This window comes from Lepidochelys kempii, chromosome 5, assembly GCF_965140265.1.
Source record: "Lepidochelys kempii isolate rLepKem1 chromosome 5, rLepKem1.hap2, whole genome shotgun sequence".
Taxonomy (NCBI): Eukaryota; Metazoa; Chordata; order Testudines; family Cheloniidae; genus Lepidochelys; species Lepidochelys kempii.
The window spans coordinates 103685001-103702930 of record NC_133260.1 but is presented as its reverse complement, the minus strand read 5'-3'; the positions used below and the strand labels follow the sequence as shown (position 1 = coordinate 103702930).

At 40.8% G+C, this 17930-nt stretch overlaps 2 protein-coding genes across 14 annotated transcripts in view; one reads left to right on the top strand and one right to left on the bottom strand.

Annotated features, from left to right (window-relative positions):
* The window catches only part of JAK2 (Janus kinase 2), a 159146-nt gene that overhangs the window by 57962 nt on the left and 83254 nt on the right, over window positions 1-17930 (bottom strand). For all 13 annotated transcript variants that reach the window (XM_073345260.1, XM_073345264.1, XM_073345267.1 and 10 more), the window contains 4 exons: window positions 16667-16979; window positions 13962-14081; window positions 3653-3810; window positions 607-718 (listed from right to left, as the gene is read on the bottom strand). In XM_073345260.1, the coding sequence (XP_073201361.1) occupies window positions 607-718; window positions 3653-3810; window positions 13962-14081; window positions 16667-16979 (703 nt within the window). The remainder of the gene's footprint in view (window positions 1-606; window positions 719-3652; window positions 3811-13961; window positions 14082-16666; window positions 16980-17930) is intronic.
* LOC140911711 (large ribosomal subunit protein uL14-like) lies at window positions 952-1433 on the top strand. Its single transcript, XM_073345276.1, has one exon. It carries the CDS (start codon window positions 958-960, stop codon window positions 1378-1380), a length of 423 nt encoding a protein of 140 aa, XP_073201377.1. The 5' UTR covers window positions 952-957; the 3' UTR covers window positions 1381-1433.

The window sequence follows — 17930 nt, the reverse complement described above, 5'->3', positions numbered from 1 at the left end:
CATGCAGATTTCCTTTCTGAAAGCGAAGTCTAAATATGCAGAGTGAATGAGCAGTACAATTCTACAAAACATTTTTTTCTCCACTGATTATATTGCTCTGATTTGGCAAAGATTCCTATGTTTCTAACACAGTAGTTGATACTTTTCCATCTACGCACTAGCACTGTTGTGGTGTCATCTGTTGAAACAGGCACAGTTTTGAAGATATGTGTTACAGTAGCTAACTAACTGCTGCAAGCCAGTATGAAAGCTCACACACTATTTTTTGGTATACCTCACCAAAGGAGAAGCTACTGTTTTTTTTATATTTTTGAAATTTTGGTAGAAGAGGCCAATGTACTGATAATTTTGTGATTTAAAAAGATATTTTCATATAAACCAAAACAAACCAGATAATTATACAGTAATAAATAGCATGTAAATAAAAAAGCATTGTGAACAGCAATGACATTAATGAATGGAAGAATACATAGCTCACGTAACAGAAGATACGAACTCAACGATTCACTGTATGTAAATGAAAAAAAAAAAGAAAAGAAAAAGAAGCAGTGCTCTCTGCTTCAGTGCAATACAGGCTACCGTTACTGCTCAGTGCAGTACACTGACCTCTATGGCAAAGGTGAGGAAGTATTTCTTAAAATCTTTTGGACTGCAACGAAGAACATAGTAGCCAGTCTGATTGCCTGCTTTCCTCAGCTTATTGGTAGCAAAGTCCATGCTATAATAAAAAGAAAAAATGTTAACGGCTGTACAATTTCAGAAAGTGAAAACAGCAGAGATTTTGAGCAATGACACCATTATTAGAAAGCATTAATTATGTCCACAGTGTGTTGGGTACCTAATAGAAGGACTGTATCTATCTATGTGCTATGGCACTTGCTTTTTAAAACACCAGGGTTTTGTTCTGTTAGCAACAGCATTATATGCAGGTAAGGACACATGCCTATCAACCACAAGATGTCCAAGCGAGGACGTGGTGGTTCGTCTGGTGCGAAATTCCGTATTTCCCTCGGTCTTCCCGTGGGAGCTGTGATTAACTGTGCAGACAACACAGGTGCCAAGAACCTGTGCATTATCTCTGTGAAGGGGATTAAGGGGCGCCTGAACAGGCTGCCAGCTGCTGGTGTAGGCGACATGGTCATGGCTTCTGTCAAGAAGGGCAAGCCTGAGCTCAGGAAGAAGGTGCACCCAGCAGTGGTAATTCGGCAGTGGAAATCATACCGGAGAAAAGATGGGGTGTTCCTCTATTTTGAGGACAACGCGGGAGTGATAGTAAATAACAAAGGGGAAATGAAAGGCTCAGCAATCACAGGCCCCGTGGCTAAGGAATGCGCAGATCTGTGGCCCAGGATAGCCTCCAATGCTGGCAGCATCGCATAAACCTGCGCCATCCTCGTTGTAAACATAACATAAAAGTGGTTGCACAAAAAAAAAAAAAAAAAAAAGGGCAAGCTGCTCATAGGAGAAAGAAAAACTGGTTCAAAAAAAAAGTACTGAATCATCCACCACTGGAAACTGATTTTTCCTAGGAAATAAAGTAACCATATAGCATCTTTGCTATGGATTATCTAACTGTCCATGTCTTGTTCGAGAGATTATGACTAAGGCTAAGATTTTGTCATAGAGGTCACAGATTCCGTGACTTCCAGAGACCTCCGTGACTTGTGCCTGTGGCGGCTGAGAACCGTGGGGGCCCCGAGCTCCCAGCCACAGCAGGTGGCAGGGGTGCCCCACAGCTCCTGGCCGCTGTGGGCAGCAAGGCCCCTGGGAGCTCCCAGCTGCTGCGGGCCAGGGGGGTGCTCTGGAGCTCGGAGCCACGTGGGGTGGGGCGACTCCACAGCTCCAAGAGGGGGCCTTCCAGCTCCCCATTTTGTCACGCATATTTTTAGTAGCCATCATGGATAGGTCACGGGCTTCCGTGAATTTTTCTTTATTCCGTGACCTGTCAGTTACAAAATATTAGCCTTAGTTATGAATGGCATTGCTTGAGAAGGTCTAAGCCTAGCACATAATTCAATGCAGTCCTAAAGCTAACTTTAACGTCTGATTCTATTGTTTAAATTTGCAAGTTTCCCTCCCCATGCCCAAAAAGTAAACAGAAGGAGCTTAATTTATTAGGACAGGTTTCACTCATGTCTTTTGGAAGATGTAGATCACTCCCTCTCTTCCCCTCATGTTAATGACAAATTTACAGAAATATGCCTGATTTACTAGGTGGCAGACTAATTTTTTATGATTTAAATATGTATACCAAGTACATTGGTTCTCTTGTTTAAACTATGGGGAAAAAAATTAAATGCAGTACATTCTGCTTACTTACATTCTGGTTGCCCATATCCTGAGCTCAAACAATAACAGTACTGTATGAAATGTTACAATCAATAAAGGTACCAAACTGTTTCTCTAAAGAACTGGAGAAACTGAACTAAGAGACGACAGCTGTACAAAAAGCAATTTGTTAAATTTATTAGCTAGCAATTTTCTGTGTTCCCCTCACAATGATTGAAGACACGGGTATCTGAATTTGCCTTTTTCCCCTTGCAACTTAGATTCTAGTTCTGTTAGATCTTTTAGTAAAAACATTATGAGAGCCTCCGTTTATGACATCATACACTGTTGCCATGGTAATGACTACAAGGTCCTAAATTCAGCATTATGTCTGTTGCATGACTGGGTTGGAGGAAAAAATGAACTCTGAGTGGAAGAAATATACTTTAAGTTCATCTGTATTCATTCTTATAATTTACAAAGAAAATTTCAAACATGAAACATATCACAAAAGGTATCATTCTACTCTCACTCTGCAGGTTTTCCCAATAATCTCAACAGGAGTTTCATATGCAGATAGAGGGGTAGTATATAGTGAAACAGTGTTACAAAACTTGACGCCCCTCATTAGAAAAGGAGTGTACCTTCCCTTACAAAGTCTACTCCTGGGGGAATTCTGTGTCAAAAAATTAAAAATTCTACACGCAGTATTTTAAATATCTGCAAAATTCGGAAAATTTTATTTGTCAAAATAACACTACATAAACATGCCTGTTTCATTTATTTTGGTAATTTATTTCAAAATACCTGTCAGCAAGTATGTCTATAACAATAGAGACACACCCAAAAATTCCCCCAGGAGTAGAGGGTTAAAAGAAATCCCTATGACAACCGAGTTCCTGTTTTGCTGCATCCCCTCCCCAGAGCCCAGCCAGGGGACCAGCCACCCACAACCTCTCCCCCCAAGTCCAGCCACGGGGCCCCCTGCAGCCAATACACCCTCTCCCCTCCCTCCCACAGTGTCTTCTATGTGTGAGCTTGGCACTGCTGGATCCAGCTGCCCCAAGTAGCGGCCAGCAACACTGCAGCCATTTTTGGGGTGGGGGGGGGGCCAGGGGAAGGGGAATTTTGCACAAAAAACATTAATTTCTGCAAAAATCTGCATTGCACAGTGGCGCAGAATTCCCCCAGCAGCAAGAGTCAAAGGGAAACCACCCCCCCCACATGTTTTGCCAAAGGAAAATTTGAAAAAAACCACCCACCAAAAACCTATTTTTTCTATAAATATACATTCCAGTAAGTATGCTTATGTTTCACCCTCGTTGAAGCTCATCTTTCAAGACTCGATAAAAGTGCCTTGTCATAATATAAGAGCACTACTTACGAAATTGGTCCATGGCAGTTGCTCTGGATATTTTCAAGCACTGTTGGTGGTGCTACTTCTTTACAGAGGTAATGGTGAGCGTCTGCAGTTAATCTATAATATCCATCAATTAATGACACAAAAGAGAGAGCTTCTCTTAATGAATGAAATTCAGCCTCCTGTAAAAGTTGGAAAGAAAAAAAGAGCGAGAGAATGAGGTTAATTTATAATAAACACCACAATCCTCAGATAGGTATGGTAACAGTATATATAAAAAAATACATCTCTCATTCACACACACACACACACACAGTATAGACAGGCCCTGATAGTGGAACCCTTATTCATATTGATAAGCACTTACATGAGTAATTGACTTCCATCAGAATAACTGGGTATGTGCTCAAAAATGGGTGAAATTCATTCTGAGTATTTGGGCTCTATGGAGATGGGGTGCATTCCCCAAACCAGGGCATAACTAATCTAGCAAAAAGGATAAAAAAAAATCACCATCTACTAAAGAGTACCAGGGCACCATTATGTATTCAGCTGCATTCTTTATTTCTGCATTTTGAGCCACCAGATTGTGTTGGGGTTTTGTTTTTGTTTTTTAGTAAGAGGAAAATGAGATGAACAAAAGGTTTATTCCAATCTTTTCTTTCCATAATTTGCAGGCCCCCTGATCTTGAAAGGCCTACTACTATAACTTTCTGCTTGTTTGTCTACCACAATACTAGTTACTTATGATTTATAGTATTACTTTTTAATACCAACTGTCTGAGGCATGTATTATTCTTAACAGTGTTCTCATCACTAGCAACGCATACATCAACTGAAAGGACAACATTCCTGCAGTAAGTCCTACATTTGGATGTATCTGTTTTTAAAACAATTTGTATGTGTGAGCTGGATGCCATGGGCCTGATTCACCACATTATGTGCCAATGCATATCTACTGCCACATCAGCCTCAGTGGTTCTCCCTGTGGCATGTGGGTGAGGGGCGAAGGCAGGAGTAAATCAGTCCTTCTCTCAGATGTTGATAATTCTTAACAGTAGTTTATTTACAATTCTCACAAGGTATATGCCTCAGTGGTTCTCTTAAGCAAAACCACCACAAACTCACTCTCGCTCTTCCTTGCTTCCACCGGAGCAGTGATGCTTATTGTGCTAGCTCCTAGTCACCTGCACATCTCCAAAAATAGTAAACTCAATATTTCCCCTATAGAGAAGAAAACAGCTCTCCCCCTTGGAGAAACTTTTTCTCTCTGCTGCCTCCAACCCTTCTGCAGTTTGTGTATTGTTCCTTGATCCTCCCTCCCCTCTCACTCCCCAGAAGAGGTTTTTAAAGGTCATTGACAGCCCTTAACCTAAAGTAACCCCTTTTCAGCTCCTAGGAAAGAGGACTTTAACCATTCTAAGGCTGATATACCTGCCTTCAACCTGCCATGCCTGTGAGGCTACAGGTTGGCGTTTATGTTGTGTATCTCCTGGACTGGCTGACCGTTTTCAACAAGGGTCAGATACTAGTTCTCCGCTTAGAGGATCATACATACAATGTTAAATACACCGTGCATATTGTGTTCCAGTTTCTGGATTTAGGGCCTATAAGTGAGAAACAAGAAGCTCTACTTACAAAAAGTCCTGCATCAAACACTAGACATCCTAAAGACCAAAATCTGGGACCCATGTTACCAACGACAAAGGCGATTCTAAGAGACTTCTATAGGCCTTTTAATACAAAACTGGCGCAGGTTCTTTTTGATGATGCTTTTTTATGGAAAAGGACCACCCTCTGAGAGTGGTCAGGTCTGACTTTGTCACATATGCCCCCCAGCTCAACACTATGGGGTTGGGCTGCATGCCTGATTCCTGCCCTATGCTGCACTTTGAAGCAGAAGGGTTGTAGTGACAGAAACTATCTTGTTAGTCTTGCAATTTTTCTTTGTTCTGGTGCATTCATTTCAGGGGAGCATGGCCTGTAACATGCGTAAAACCTCCATCCAAGCAGATAATACGGGAGGGTTTCCACGGCCCATTTTACCATGAGGCATTCCTTCTCCACTAGGGTATACTTCTGTTCTCTAGGGAGAAGTCTTCTATTGAGACAAAACTGGGTGGTCTTCCTCTGCAACCATGAGAGAAACTATGGCTCCTAACCCTACTTTGGAGGCATCTGTTTGTAGTACAAACTCCTTCTGGAAGTCTGGGGCTACTAGCACTGGACTGCTGCAGAGGGCTGTTCTCAGATCCACAGAAGCTTCTTTGGCTGCACTGGTCCATTTTACCACCTCTGGACTGCTGGCCTTTATGAAATCTGTTAAAGAGTATGCCCCGCTGGTGAAGTGGGGAATGAATTGTCTGTAATGCCCAACTATCCCCAGAAATGCTCTGCCCTGTTTCTTCTTGATCACCCAAAGCCCACTTTGTATTGCCTCTAACTTGTTCAACTGGGGTTTCACTACACCTCTCCTCATGATGTACCAGAGATATTTGGCTTCCATTAGCCCTATTGCACATTTGGAGGGGTTAGCAGTGAGACCCACTTTCCTCAGAGTATCCAGTACTGTGTCTACTTTTTCTAAGTGCATCCCCCAGTCTTGGCTGTGTATGATCACATCATCCAAGTAAGTAGCTGCATACCTGGCACGTGGTCATAATAGCTATCAGTAAGTCACTGGAAGGTTACTGGAGCCCCTTGTAATCCAAAATGGAGGACAATGTACTGCTATAAGCCCTGTGGCATAGAAAAGGTGGCCTCTTCTCCTTGGCCACCTCTGCCAGAGGGATTTGCCCATACCTTTTGGTCAGGTCAAGGGTAGACAAGAATCTTGCTTTTCCCACCTGGTCAATTAGCTGATCTATCTGAGGTATGGGGTAGGCATTGAACTGGGACATGTCATTTAATTTTCAAAAGTCACTGAAGAACCACTGGTACCATCTGGTTTAGGAACCGGAACAGTTAGGCTAGACCATTGACTATGGGACGCTCAGTGATTCCCAACTCCAGCATCCCCTTCATTTCTGTATTGATCTCTTTCCTTTTAGCCTCAAGGATCCGGTATGGTTTAACTTTATCATTTATTTCTGCATCTAGGACGATGAGCTTCCATGGTTTTGCCTGGCTTCTCTGGGAATACATTATGGTTTCACTCCATCACATTAATGGCCTCTGTCTTGCTAGGGCTCTAACAGGTTAATGTGGTAGATCTGTTCCTACTTTCAGAGATTGGGTTGTCAAATCTTATAATTAACCTCTGCAATCAACCCGTGCATATGGCCTCTGCCATCTGACCAAGGGCTTGTTTTCTGCTGAGGTCCCATCACCGCTACCCAATCCCAAGCCTGGAATTTCAGAATGTTTGCTTGTCGATTATAACAGGCTTGCTGGGCCGCTTGTGCTTTTTCTATATGTTCTCACACTACTGGGGTGAGTTGGGTTATTCTGTCCCACATGTGCGTCACATGTTCAATGATGCTCGTTTCTTAGTGAGGCTGTTCCTCCCAGTGCTCCTTGGCAATATCCAATATGCCGTGGGTGGCAACGACTTGGCAACTTGAAGGGGGGAAATCCCTATGGAAGGTTGAGGAACCTCCATTATAACAAGTTTCCAGTAGGGTAGCAAGGTATCCCAATTTTTCCAATCTCAACTCACTATTTTCCGTATCATGCTCTTCAGTGTTCTGTTGAAGCATTTGACCAGGCCATTCGTTTGTGGTAGTCGACTAAGGTTTGTAGGAAGCAGTACCTGAAGCATGTAAAGCAGCGCACACAAGTCCTTCATCAACTCTGCCATGAAAGGAGTCCCTTTATCTGTCAGAATCTCCTTGAGTACTCCTATCTGAGAGGATATTTGGATTAGCTATCATCTTGGACACTGTGCTTCCCAGGGGTATGGCTTCTGGATACCAGGCAGCAAAGTCCAGCACAATGATGACCTTGGGCTGATTTCTCCAGCAGGTCTATCAGGGCCATCACTGTACTTTTAAACGGGACTTAGATAACTGGTAGGGGCACTGAAGGGGCCTTTAATTGAGGTTTGGGGCTGTGCAATTGGCATTCAGGGCAGGAAGCATAATAGCGTCAAACCTCCATATAGATTCTTGGCCAAAAGAACCTTCAAAGGATTCTATCTAGTGTTTCATTCATTGCCAAATGTTCCCCGAACAAATGACAATGGGCTATGTCGAATAATGCCTTTCTGTGTCCTTGGAGTACTAGGAACTGTTTCAGTTCTTGCTCCTGTAGTTATAGTATTCTGTACAATAGGTCCTTTTTTTAATCACAAAGTAAGGCCCTGGACCTTTGGTTTTCCCCTCTGCTCATACCCCATTGACCTAGACTACTACTTTTCTATTATTCTGATATAGGAGATCAAGCATCTGAAATGTCCAAATTCAGTTTTACCCTGAGGGCTGGTCTCTGTGGAACCGGCCTCAACCTCAGGTTCAGTAACTGAGTTGTCTCCCTGCCTGTTGGATTAGACTGTTTACCAGAAGCACCACCTTCTGATTCTGGGCCAACATCTTGGTCCCCAGTCTTCAGTCTGCCCATCTTTCTCGCGTAGTCTTCTGGGACTTTGAAAACAAGTCCGGGGCTAATTCACAGAAGATGGGAGGTGGGCTATTTACTGGAGTCATGATATCAGACATGGAGTTATTACTTTCCCCCAATCCTTTCACTGGGAGTAGATTTCCGAACCCTGGGAAATCTTGTCTTATGAGCACAGGGTATGGAAGTTTAGAGATTACAGCTGCCACCAGCCTCGTTGTGCTTCCCCGAACCTCTATTTGTACAGGAATGGCCATTTCATAATTAACTTTCCCATGCATGCAGGTTATTCCCCTGCATTTCAGACAGTTCGTTTTACCCCACCAGTTTCCCAGAGACCCGTGTGACTTCACTTCCGGAGTCTATTAAAGCAATGGTCTCTGCACCATTCAACCTGAACGGCCACATACCTATGTGGAGTTAAAGCCATTCCTGTAGGATTGATTAAGCACAGTCTCTCGCTGTTCCCCCAAGTGGCACTGCATGGGCTCCTCACTGTTAGGACATTGAGCTGCTCTATGTTCTAGCTCCCCCACAGGCATAACATTTATACACAGCCCTTGATATCTCCCTATTCTATGGGATATTAGGCCTTACCCCATGGCCTTCTCTCCCCAGTTCCCCAAGACCCTTCCCAGTCTCAGGCCGCACTTCAGCGTCCCTCCTTCCCCATGTAGTCATACCCCAAACTAGCAGAGGTACAGGCCTTTGGGACTGGGGCTGGCCTTTGGGTCTGGTACATCTCTTCTCTGGCAGTCCTAGAAAGCTCTCTGGCCATTAAGTGTCTCTCTATGAAGGCAACCAAATCGTTGTTGTCGGAAGGGTCATTTTGGTCAACCCACCTTCACAGGCAGTAATCCTTTCAGGAATCTGTCCAAAACCAGGAGTTCTATGATCTTTTCCATACTGTTGATCTCAGGATGCAGCCACTTCTGTGTCAGATGGATCAAGCTGAACAGTTGTGATCTTGGCGCTTTGTTATCCTGGAACCTCCACTTGTGGAATCCTTGGGGCTTTATAGCTGTAGTCACTCTGGATCCTGCCAGAATCTCAGTTTTCAATGGGGCACAGTCTTTGACAATTTCCGTTGCCATATCATGGCAGGCCTTCTGAGCCTTTCCACTCAGGAAGGGAGCAAGGATACCGTCCCACTGGTCTTGGGGCAAGGCCTCACATAGGTCTGTTCTTTCAAACGTGAGAAGATAAACCTCAACGTCTCTCTTTGTCATCATCTTTTGTAGGTAACCACTAGCCTTTAAGATAGAGCTCCATCCTGGCCACCTCCTAGAGTAGTCAGGGCCTTCAGTTGTCTGTCTGCTTCCCGTAGGGTGCCTTGGTCTTGTATCACCTGATTCATCAGCAGTTGGTTAGTCTCTTGTTCTATTTGTATCGATTCCTGCTGAGCAGCCATCTGTACTCTGGTAGCCTCCTGTTGTGGTGCAGTGGCCTGCACCAGCATCCTCACCACGTCATCCAATCTCAGGAATGATTCATCTTGCCTCCAGGAGAGTCCGCTGTATGTGATCCCACCCCTAAAACCATATGTGGCAACACACCTTTATCGTCACATCAGCCTCAGCGGTTATGGCGTGGACTGCTCCCTCAGCAAGTTTGCAGATGACACTAAACTGGGGGGAGCAGTAGATACACTGGAGGGTAGGGATAGGATACAGAGGGACCTAGACAAATTAAAGGATTGTGCCAAAAGAAATCTGATGAGGTTCAACAAGGACAAGTGCAGAGTCCTGCACTTAGGACAGAAGAATCCCATGCACTGCTACGGACTAGGGACCGAATGGCTAGGCAGCAGTTCTGCCGAAAAGGACCTGGAGGTTACAGTGGATGAGAAGCTGGATATGAGTCAACAGGGTGTCCTTCTTGCCAAGAAAGCTAATGGCATTTTGGGCTGTATAAGTAGGGGCATTGCCAGCAGATCGAGGGACGTGATCGTTCCCATCTATTCGACATTGGTGAGACCTCATCTGGAGTACTGTGTCCAGTTTTGGGCCCCACACTACAAGAAGGATGTGGAAAAATTGGAAAGCGTCCAGTGGAGGGCAACAAAAATGATTAGGGGACTGGAACACATGACTTATGAGGAGAGGCTGAGGGAACTGGGATTGTTTAGTCTGCAGAAGAGAAGAATGAGGGGGGATTTGATAGCTGTTTTCAACTACCTGAAAGGGGGTTCCAAAGAGGATGGGTCTAGACTGTTCTCAGTGGTAGCAGATGACAGAACAAGGAGTAAGGGTCTTAAGTTGCAGTGGGGGAGGTTTTGGTTGGATATTAGGGAAAACTTTTTCACTAGGAGGGTGGTGAAGCACTGGAATGGGTTACCCAGGGAGGTGGTGGAATCTCCTTCCTTTGAGGTTTTTAAGGTCAGGCTTGATAAAGCCCTGGCTGGGATGATTTAGTTGGGGATTGGTCCTGCTTTGAGCAGGGGGTTGGACTAGATGATCTCATGAGGTCCCTTCCAACCCTGATACTCTATGATTCTATCCCTCTGGTGGGGAGCAGAGGCCTAGAGTAAATCAGTCCTTCTCCACAGTTTATAATTCTTAACAATGGTTTATTCACAGTTTTCACAAGGTAGGCCTCAGGGTTGTCTCAAGTGGTTTTCTTAACAACCCCCCCCAAAACACACACAAAAAAACATTTCCTTGCTCCCACCAGAGCACTGACACTTATTATACTGGCTCCTGACTGTCAGCCCTTCCCCAAGCAGTAGTAGTAAACTCGGTATTTCCCCAGTGAGAAGGAGAACAGCTCTCCTCCTAGAAGAAACCTATCCTCCAACCCTTCTGCAGCTTGTATCTTGTCCCTACTCCCAGCTCTCTCACCAGAAGAGGTTCTAAAGGTCACAGCAGCCCTTAACTGGGCTCAGGTGTCCCTAATTAACCTGACGTAACCTCTTTTCAGCTCACAGGAAAGAGGGCTTTAACAGGCTGATATACCTGCCTTCAACCACCTTCCCATAGCTGTCAGGTCTGAGTTTGTCACAGTCCAATTTTATGCCAGAATAACTCCATTGGTTTCAATGGAGTTGCATTGGTATAAAACTGGAATAGCGCAGTGGTGATTCAAACCTCAAGGTATGTTCCTCCCCAGTCTGGTTTCCAATACCAGCAACTCAGTTCAACTCAGAGAAAACAGACTCTCCATTGGCTATATGACCAGCGAGTGTATTTTCTGTTATTTTCTCAAGTAGTTTATTTGAATAACCTGAGCTATACACCAGTAGTTGAGATCTCAAGGGTTTTTTGAGGAGTCATATAGTGAAACATAATGCAGCTGTAAGAAAGGTTGTTTAATACACTACACTGTGTAACTTTACATAACATCATTCTCAGTAAAACTGCTGTACAATAAATATTTTAAAATACTCTGGTCGTGATTTCTTAAACTTTATTTAACACAAGAAAAGCTTGTACTTAGGGCTTGTCTACACTGACTGGGGGTTTGACGCACAGCGATCAATGCATCAGCCGTCGATTTAGCAGTTCTCTGACCCACTAAACCAACCACCAATCACTTTCCTGTCGACTCCTGTACTCTACCTGAACAAGAATTGCAAGGGGAGTCGACGGGAGAACATCTCCAGCATAGTGTGGACCCCGCGGTAATTAGATCTAAGTACGTCAACTTCAGCTACATTATTCACATAGCTGAAGTTACATAACTTAAATCAATCTCCCCCCATAGTGTAGACAAGGCCTTAATCTATGTCAAGAAGATTGTCTACAGACTTACTTGCTTGGGATCGGATTACACCAGCTCTAATATTAAATGCCTAAAACTTGACAAATTCTGGGTTTTTCACCTTTTCTTAAGAGATGCCCTTTAATAAAGCATTTGTGCTGAACAGAAACTCACACATACTTCTAGGCTGCACTAATATGATGCAACTGCTGTATTTATGAAAATGAGGGCTATAGATGCTGCACAATGAGTGGGTGAAACAGAATGCAATGTGGACTTAAAGCCTTTTGTTGCTAAATAAAATTATCAGTATAAAAAGGGAATAACAACATTTATTACAGAACATCCCTGATAGAAAGACGAAAGGACAAACCGCTTAGTATGTACATATGAGCAACCTCTGTAATTTTTTTAAAGGTCATGATGGGGGAGGGAGGTGGGAAGGGAGGGAAAAACCAACCACCACATATGTTTTGTTTAATTCAAATCAATATAAATAACTTCAAACTACAACAAGTTTTTAATTCCCATATCTTTCATGCACCCTCTATGCTCTGCCTTTCCCAAGATTCCTCTTTTTTGAGAGAGCTTCACAGGTTTGTTAGGACAATTTCTGGTAAATAAATCCCGTAAAGATAGGACCATTTTGGGAGAGGAGTTCTCTCAACAAGGTGAAACCGAAGATGTGAAAATTAACAGTTCTTCCTGGTAGATCTTAGAAAGACAGCAGGAGGAAATTTGGGCATCTCATATTGAAAATACTTCTTTCCTTATTTTGTGTCAATGTGCTCCGACCTATAGCCTATTCCTTCATTTTCCTCCCATTTCAGATGAATCGTAACTACATTATAGGGCTGTCCTAGACCAACCACATTTTATAAGAAAAAGGGATTGTACTACCTTAAAAGAAAAGTTGAACATGTTCATTACTGAAGCTGAAAAACAGCAATGAAAGACGTAATGAAAATAATGTTCTTTAATAATCGAAAAGTGAAAGTGCTGTATTAAAGAACAAATATTTCTCACGCATGCACATTACAGGAAAAGACTACGTTAAAAACCATTTGTTTCCATTGGCTAGCTACTAAAAACACAGCTTAATTATCTACAAGTGTAGATTCTATGTGACTACTGAAGAGTAAATTATATCAAAATCTAATATAATTCTGAAAAACAGTATCATTTTAAAGGCAGCATTAAAAACAGAAAATGAATTAATTCTCATTCAAATGCTTTTGCAGGTTTTGGATTTACTTTCCCCAGGAAGGAAGAACCATTTTAGCAGTACATCTGTCTTATGTGCCAACAAGTTGTAGATCTTTGATCACACAGGAAAATGCCTGAAACAGGAAATCTGATGCTACACAGATCAGTAATGGGGATCAAGAAAGAAACCACTACACCAAAAGGTTATCTCATACAGGAAACGGTGTTGCTAATACAATGCTAGGATTAAAAAGACAAACAATTGTGGCTTTTTAGTTCACACACAAATTCGCTTTACAATATGTTGTAAGTGACTTGTTTACATTGTCAGGCTAACACTTTTCAAACCTATGCCTCACACAATACTTTAAATAATAACAGCTATACTATTAGCTTTGTACCCTTTGTCAGGATGGATATATATAGTTCTGTATATCTTTTTCCCTTCAGGCTAATCTCAAATCCCAGTCCTGCAGTTGTGTGTGCACACGGGCGTGGACAGACTGCTGTGCCCATGCACAATGAATTGCAGGATTAAGGTCTAGGTTAACTAAAATTACACAAGTTTAATAATTATTTAGCTAGGCACAACGAAGTTGGAGAACGAACTGCAGACAAAGTTGACGTCACTTAGTTTTAAATATCCTGGTTTCAATTTCAGTCTATGATGTGGTGCTTCAAATACATTAGCATCTCTATGTACTGATATATTGATCACTGTTAAAATCTTCAGTTTTTACCTTTTGCCTAATTAACATCTGAGTAATGTTTACTGCAACATAGGTTTAGTAGAGTATTGTGAATACTGCTGTCTTCCCATCACATGATCAAACCAATATCAATATAAATCGAACAATAAGAAAAATAAACATACCAGATTCTTACTGTCCTGCTTATGAATGGTGACAATTCTACTCTCACTGGAGCCTTCTTGGTTTGCTTGCTTAATGCTGACATCGATTATATCAGGAAAATCACAGTATGTCTGTAATTCCTGTAATAAATGTTGGTTATGATTAATACTAACATAGTAAATGGTTTTTCAAAGTATAATTCAAAATTCTAGAATTCCTATAACCATAGATAAATATTTTCACCACCTTAGGAATGATGACAAATGCAAAACACTGAAGATCAAATAATCACGAAGTGGATGCTGATTTTCACAATGAAAAACACACACACACACGTGCATCCATGACTATGGTAACCGAAGGCACAAATCATAATGGGAGCTAGAAGCATGGGTGAATTTTGACTGGAGTGCAATTCAGGGAATTTTTGAAAATTTGGTTCTTTAAATTCTGTCCTCAAACTGAATTCTTAAAATATCTGACTCTCTCACTTTTTCTGTTCTTCCACCAGATGGATAAGGATAGATCAGTCAAAATGTTATACAGGTAATGGCTTTTTTTGTTGGTTGCCTGTAGCATTTTAGATAATATACCTCATTATTATTTGTTATTTCTGTAATTCAAGGGAAATAACAGTCGGATAATAATCTGAGTAAGAATTTCTAGTTTCTGTTATTTACTGCAGCCTTTTTGCAGGTGTATCCATGGTTACACTGGCACAACATGTATTCACCGATGCTCTCCATAAAGATGCTGGGCCAGATTCGCAGCTGGTGTAAATCATCTTGTTACATTAAAGTCAATGGAGTTATGCCCAGTTACCAGAGAAGAATCTGGGCTGGCAAGACCACCTATCACAGCCACTGCATTACCAACACTTCACCAAAATAAAAATAAATAAACAAACAAATAAATAAATAATAAAAAATCTTGCTCCAAGCAAGTGGTTGAGTAAAGTTTTGTGACACTGATTTGCTGCAATAGTCAAAGATATAGCTTGCCTTACCTCACTATTAAATTTGAAGACAAATGCAGAAACTGTCCACAGGTAAATGTAGTTAATTACCTTACATTAGGCACAGTTGCCTAATGGTCAGAGCAGAGGACAGGGAGTCTGGTGACATGATTTCTATTCCCATCTGCCCCTGCCTTCCTCTATAGCCTCAAACAAGATACTTAAACTCTTTATGCATTTGTTTCCTCCTCATCTGTAAACTGGGGATAATAATGCTTATTCATCTTGGAAAAAAACTGAGAATCTCAGATGAAAAACAATACAAATCCTATTACTCTTGCTATTAAAGGCTTGATTGGCATGCACAAATGGTACAGTTTCATACACAAATTTCAGCATGTGCAAAGTTAGAGGTTGCTTCACAAAAACGTGGCTCAAAGAGGATAAATTTTATATATGAATTAATGTACAAAAAGTGATTTTAAAAGGCCTAGTTTTCTATAAAATAACTCCAAACATCATCATTAGAACCATCTCTTGAAGGCTGCTTTTCGCATATAAAGGGTGTCTAGTAGGAACATTTAACAATCATCAAAGTTATACAGATGATAACTATTGGCCCAATTATCCAAACTTTAGCTCAGTCTGCACTGTTTCTAATAAGCACAAAGGAAGAAATATCAAGATATTTGCATATATGTAGTTATATATTTTAATATGCCTGATGATTAAATACCATATCATAAAAGTGCCATTTTACATAATGGGCTGTGATCACTTGTAATCTATCTGTTAACCTCAATTTGTTCTACAAGGTATTTTTCACATTACTGTTTTGATCTAGTCTGTTATCTATCATGAAATGTATATGTATTTTAAAATGTACGGTCATTTATTTATTCATTTTAAAAAAGGAGATCACCTCCAATACTCCTCCTTCAAATTTCCCTTTGAAAAAAAACCAGTTCTATTTAGATTATAAAGAAGGGTTATACTAGAAGGGTTGTTTCATCTATAGTCTGTAAAGTGATGTGTAGGTTTTTAATGCTATAGAAATGTTTCACAATAATATTCTGTTATTTAAAAGCCATGTACAATAAATAAGATATACTCCTGAAATGATACATTGTCTTTGGGATAACAGTGTTCCTGATCTGATCTGGGTACATTGCACATTAGCAATGGAACAGGTGGGGCTTATCAAAGCTAGACTTAGTAATTCCTGACAACCAGTAATTCATATCCTGCTAGCAACTAGCATCAGATAACGTTAAGTTCAACTGTTGAATATTCAGATGGGAAACAATGTAAAAAACAAACACAAAAGCACCCAGATAACATCAAGAATAAAATGTAACTACATGATTATAACAAATGATTGAATAATTTAGCTTAACTCTTAAATTAGGCGGAGCTGTTACTTTCTCATGTCAACTTTTATAATAATCCTGTTTCAGTAGCATGAATGACAGAGAACTTCACTCTTCATTTGTCATCTAAGTACTTTAATTGCTTAGTCAAAAATTATTTCTCTTATAATCTATATTAAAAAATCCACCTAATTTAAAAAGTCTTGTGCTGTTTGGTTCAAGTCAAACCCCATTCAAACAGAAATCACAGTAGAACTATTAAGTCAAAGTCATAATTCATTCTATAGTACTACATGAGAATGAATCAGTACATGTAACATATGACCAAATTACTCTGTTACCATGTCCATTTGCAAAATCCTTAAAATAATAAAAGTGAAGCCATATTCATAAGGATTACCTGTTCTGTCAGTGTCTCACTGTCTTTATGTTTCCCTCTTGAGCACTGAATTCCACCGTTTCCAGTTATTATAATGGTTGCAAAACTCTCTTCACCTCTGCAAGGCTCTTTTACTTCAAAAATCTCTGAATAGAAGGCAGGCTGAAGGGATTCCAGATTTATAAGATATTTAAGTTTCAAGTTTCTGGCAGTAGCTTTGCATTGGCCAAACTGCTGGATAAATTTGCGGAATCTGTACCTTATTCTCTTTCGTGTCAAAATATGGTAGTCTTGGATTTTTGCCCGAACACATTTAGGCAAAAACATCTTGTAACTGTGAACACAAGATTAGCACATAAATTCCAAGGTTTATCTATAAAGCCTAGAAAAGGAAATTATTTCTGTATGCTAAATAAATACAAAGCCAACATAAAAATACTTTATCAAATGAACTACTTACTGTGATTTTAAAATTTATTGTGGTTTTTATTTCAGTCTTCAGTAAAAGTTGTTGAAAATGAAACCACACTTATTGTGACGTTTTCTATTTTTCATTTACTAGTTCCAAAGTATAGTACATTGTTGTTTCCATAAACCTGGACATTTCTGATTTAGTCATTATTATGCGGGGTTGGGAAGAAGTCCAGTCAGCAAGGATACATTGATAAATTCCCATAGCTATGCCAATGTAGCAAAATCCTGATCTTTCTAGATCATTCAGATTTGTAAATACAGACACAGAACCACATACGTCAAGTTTGAAAAGAAGATAACAAACAATGCAAAACTACACTGTATCATGAACTAAGCCTTGTACTGGGAGGTTGGATTTCTTAACTTTTGAGTACTGGATGTTCTTATAACTTAATGCTCTGTTAACATTTTCTCTGTGTAACTTAAAAGAAAGATGCCAAAATCTAAAAACAATATCAAAACAAGTTTTATTTAATCAGTTACCACTTGTGTCACTGGCTCTAGCAGTATCTTGTTAACTAGGTGATTAAAAATGAAACTATGTTTTAAAAGTTATGACATGAAGAAGTTTAACAAAAGAATGGACACAAAAAAAATGAAATTTTCAAAACCAGACTCACAAGAATGGAAAAAAAGGTGAGAGCAAGAGAACATGTTGTCTAGACAAGAGGTGACCAGCTTGGTCTACAACTCCTGCCTTTGAATTTTTTCCCATTTCTTGGGATGCAGGCTTCAGATAGCTTCTGCAGCTTTGACTTGAAGTAATTCCAGGCCTCCATAAGTTCTTCAGTCCAATCCACTTCCCTAACTA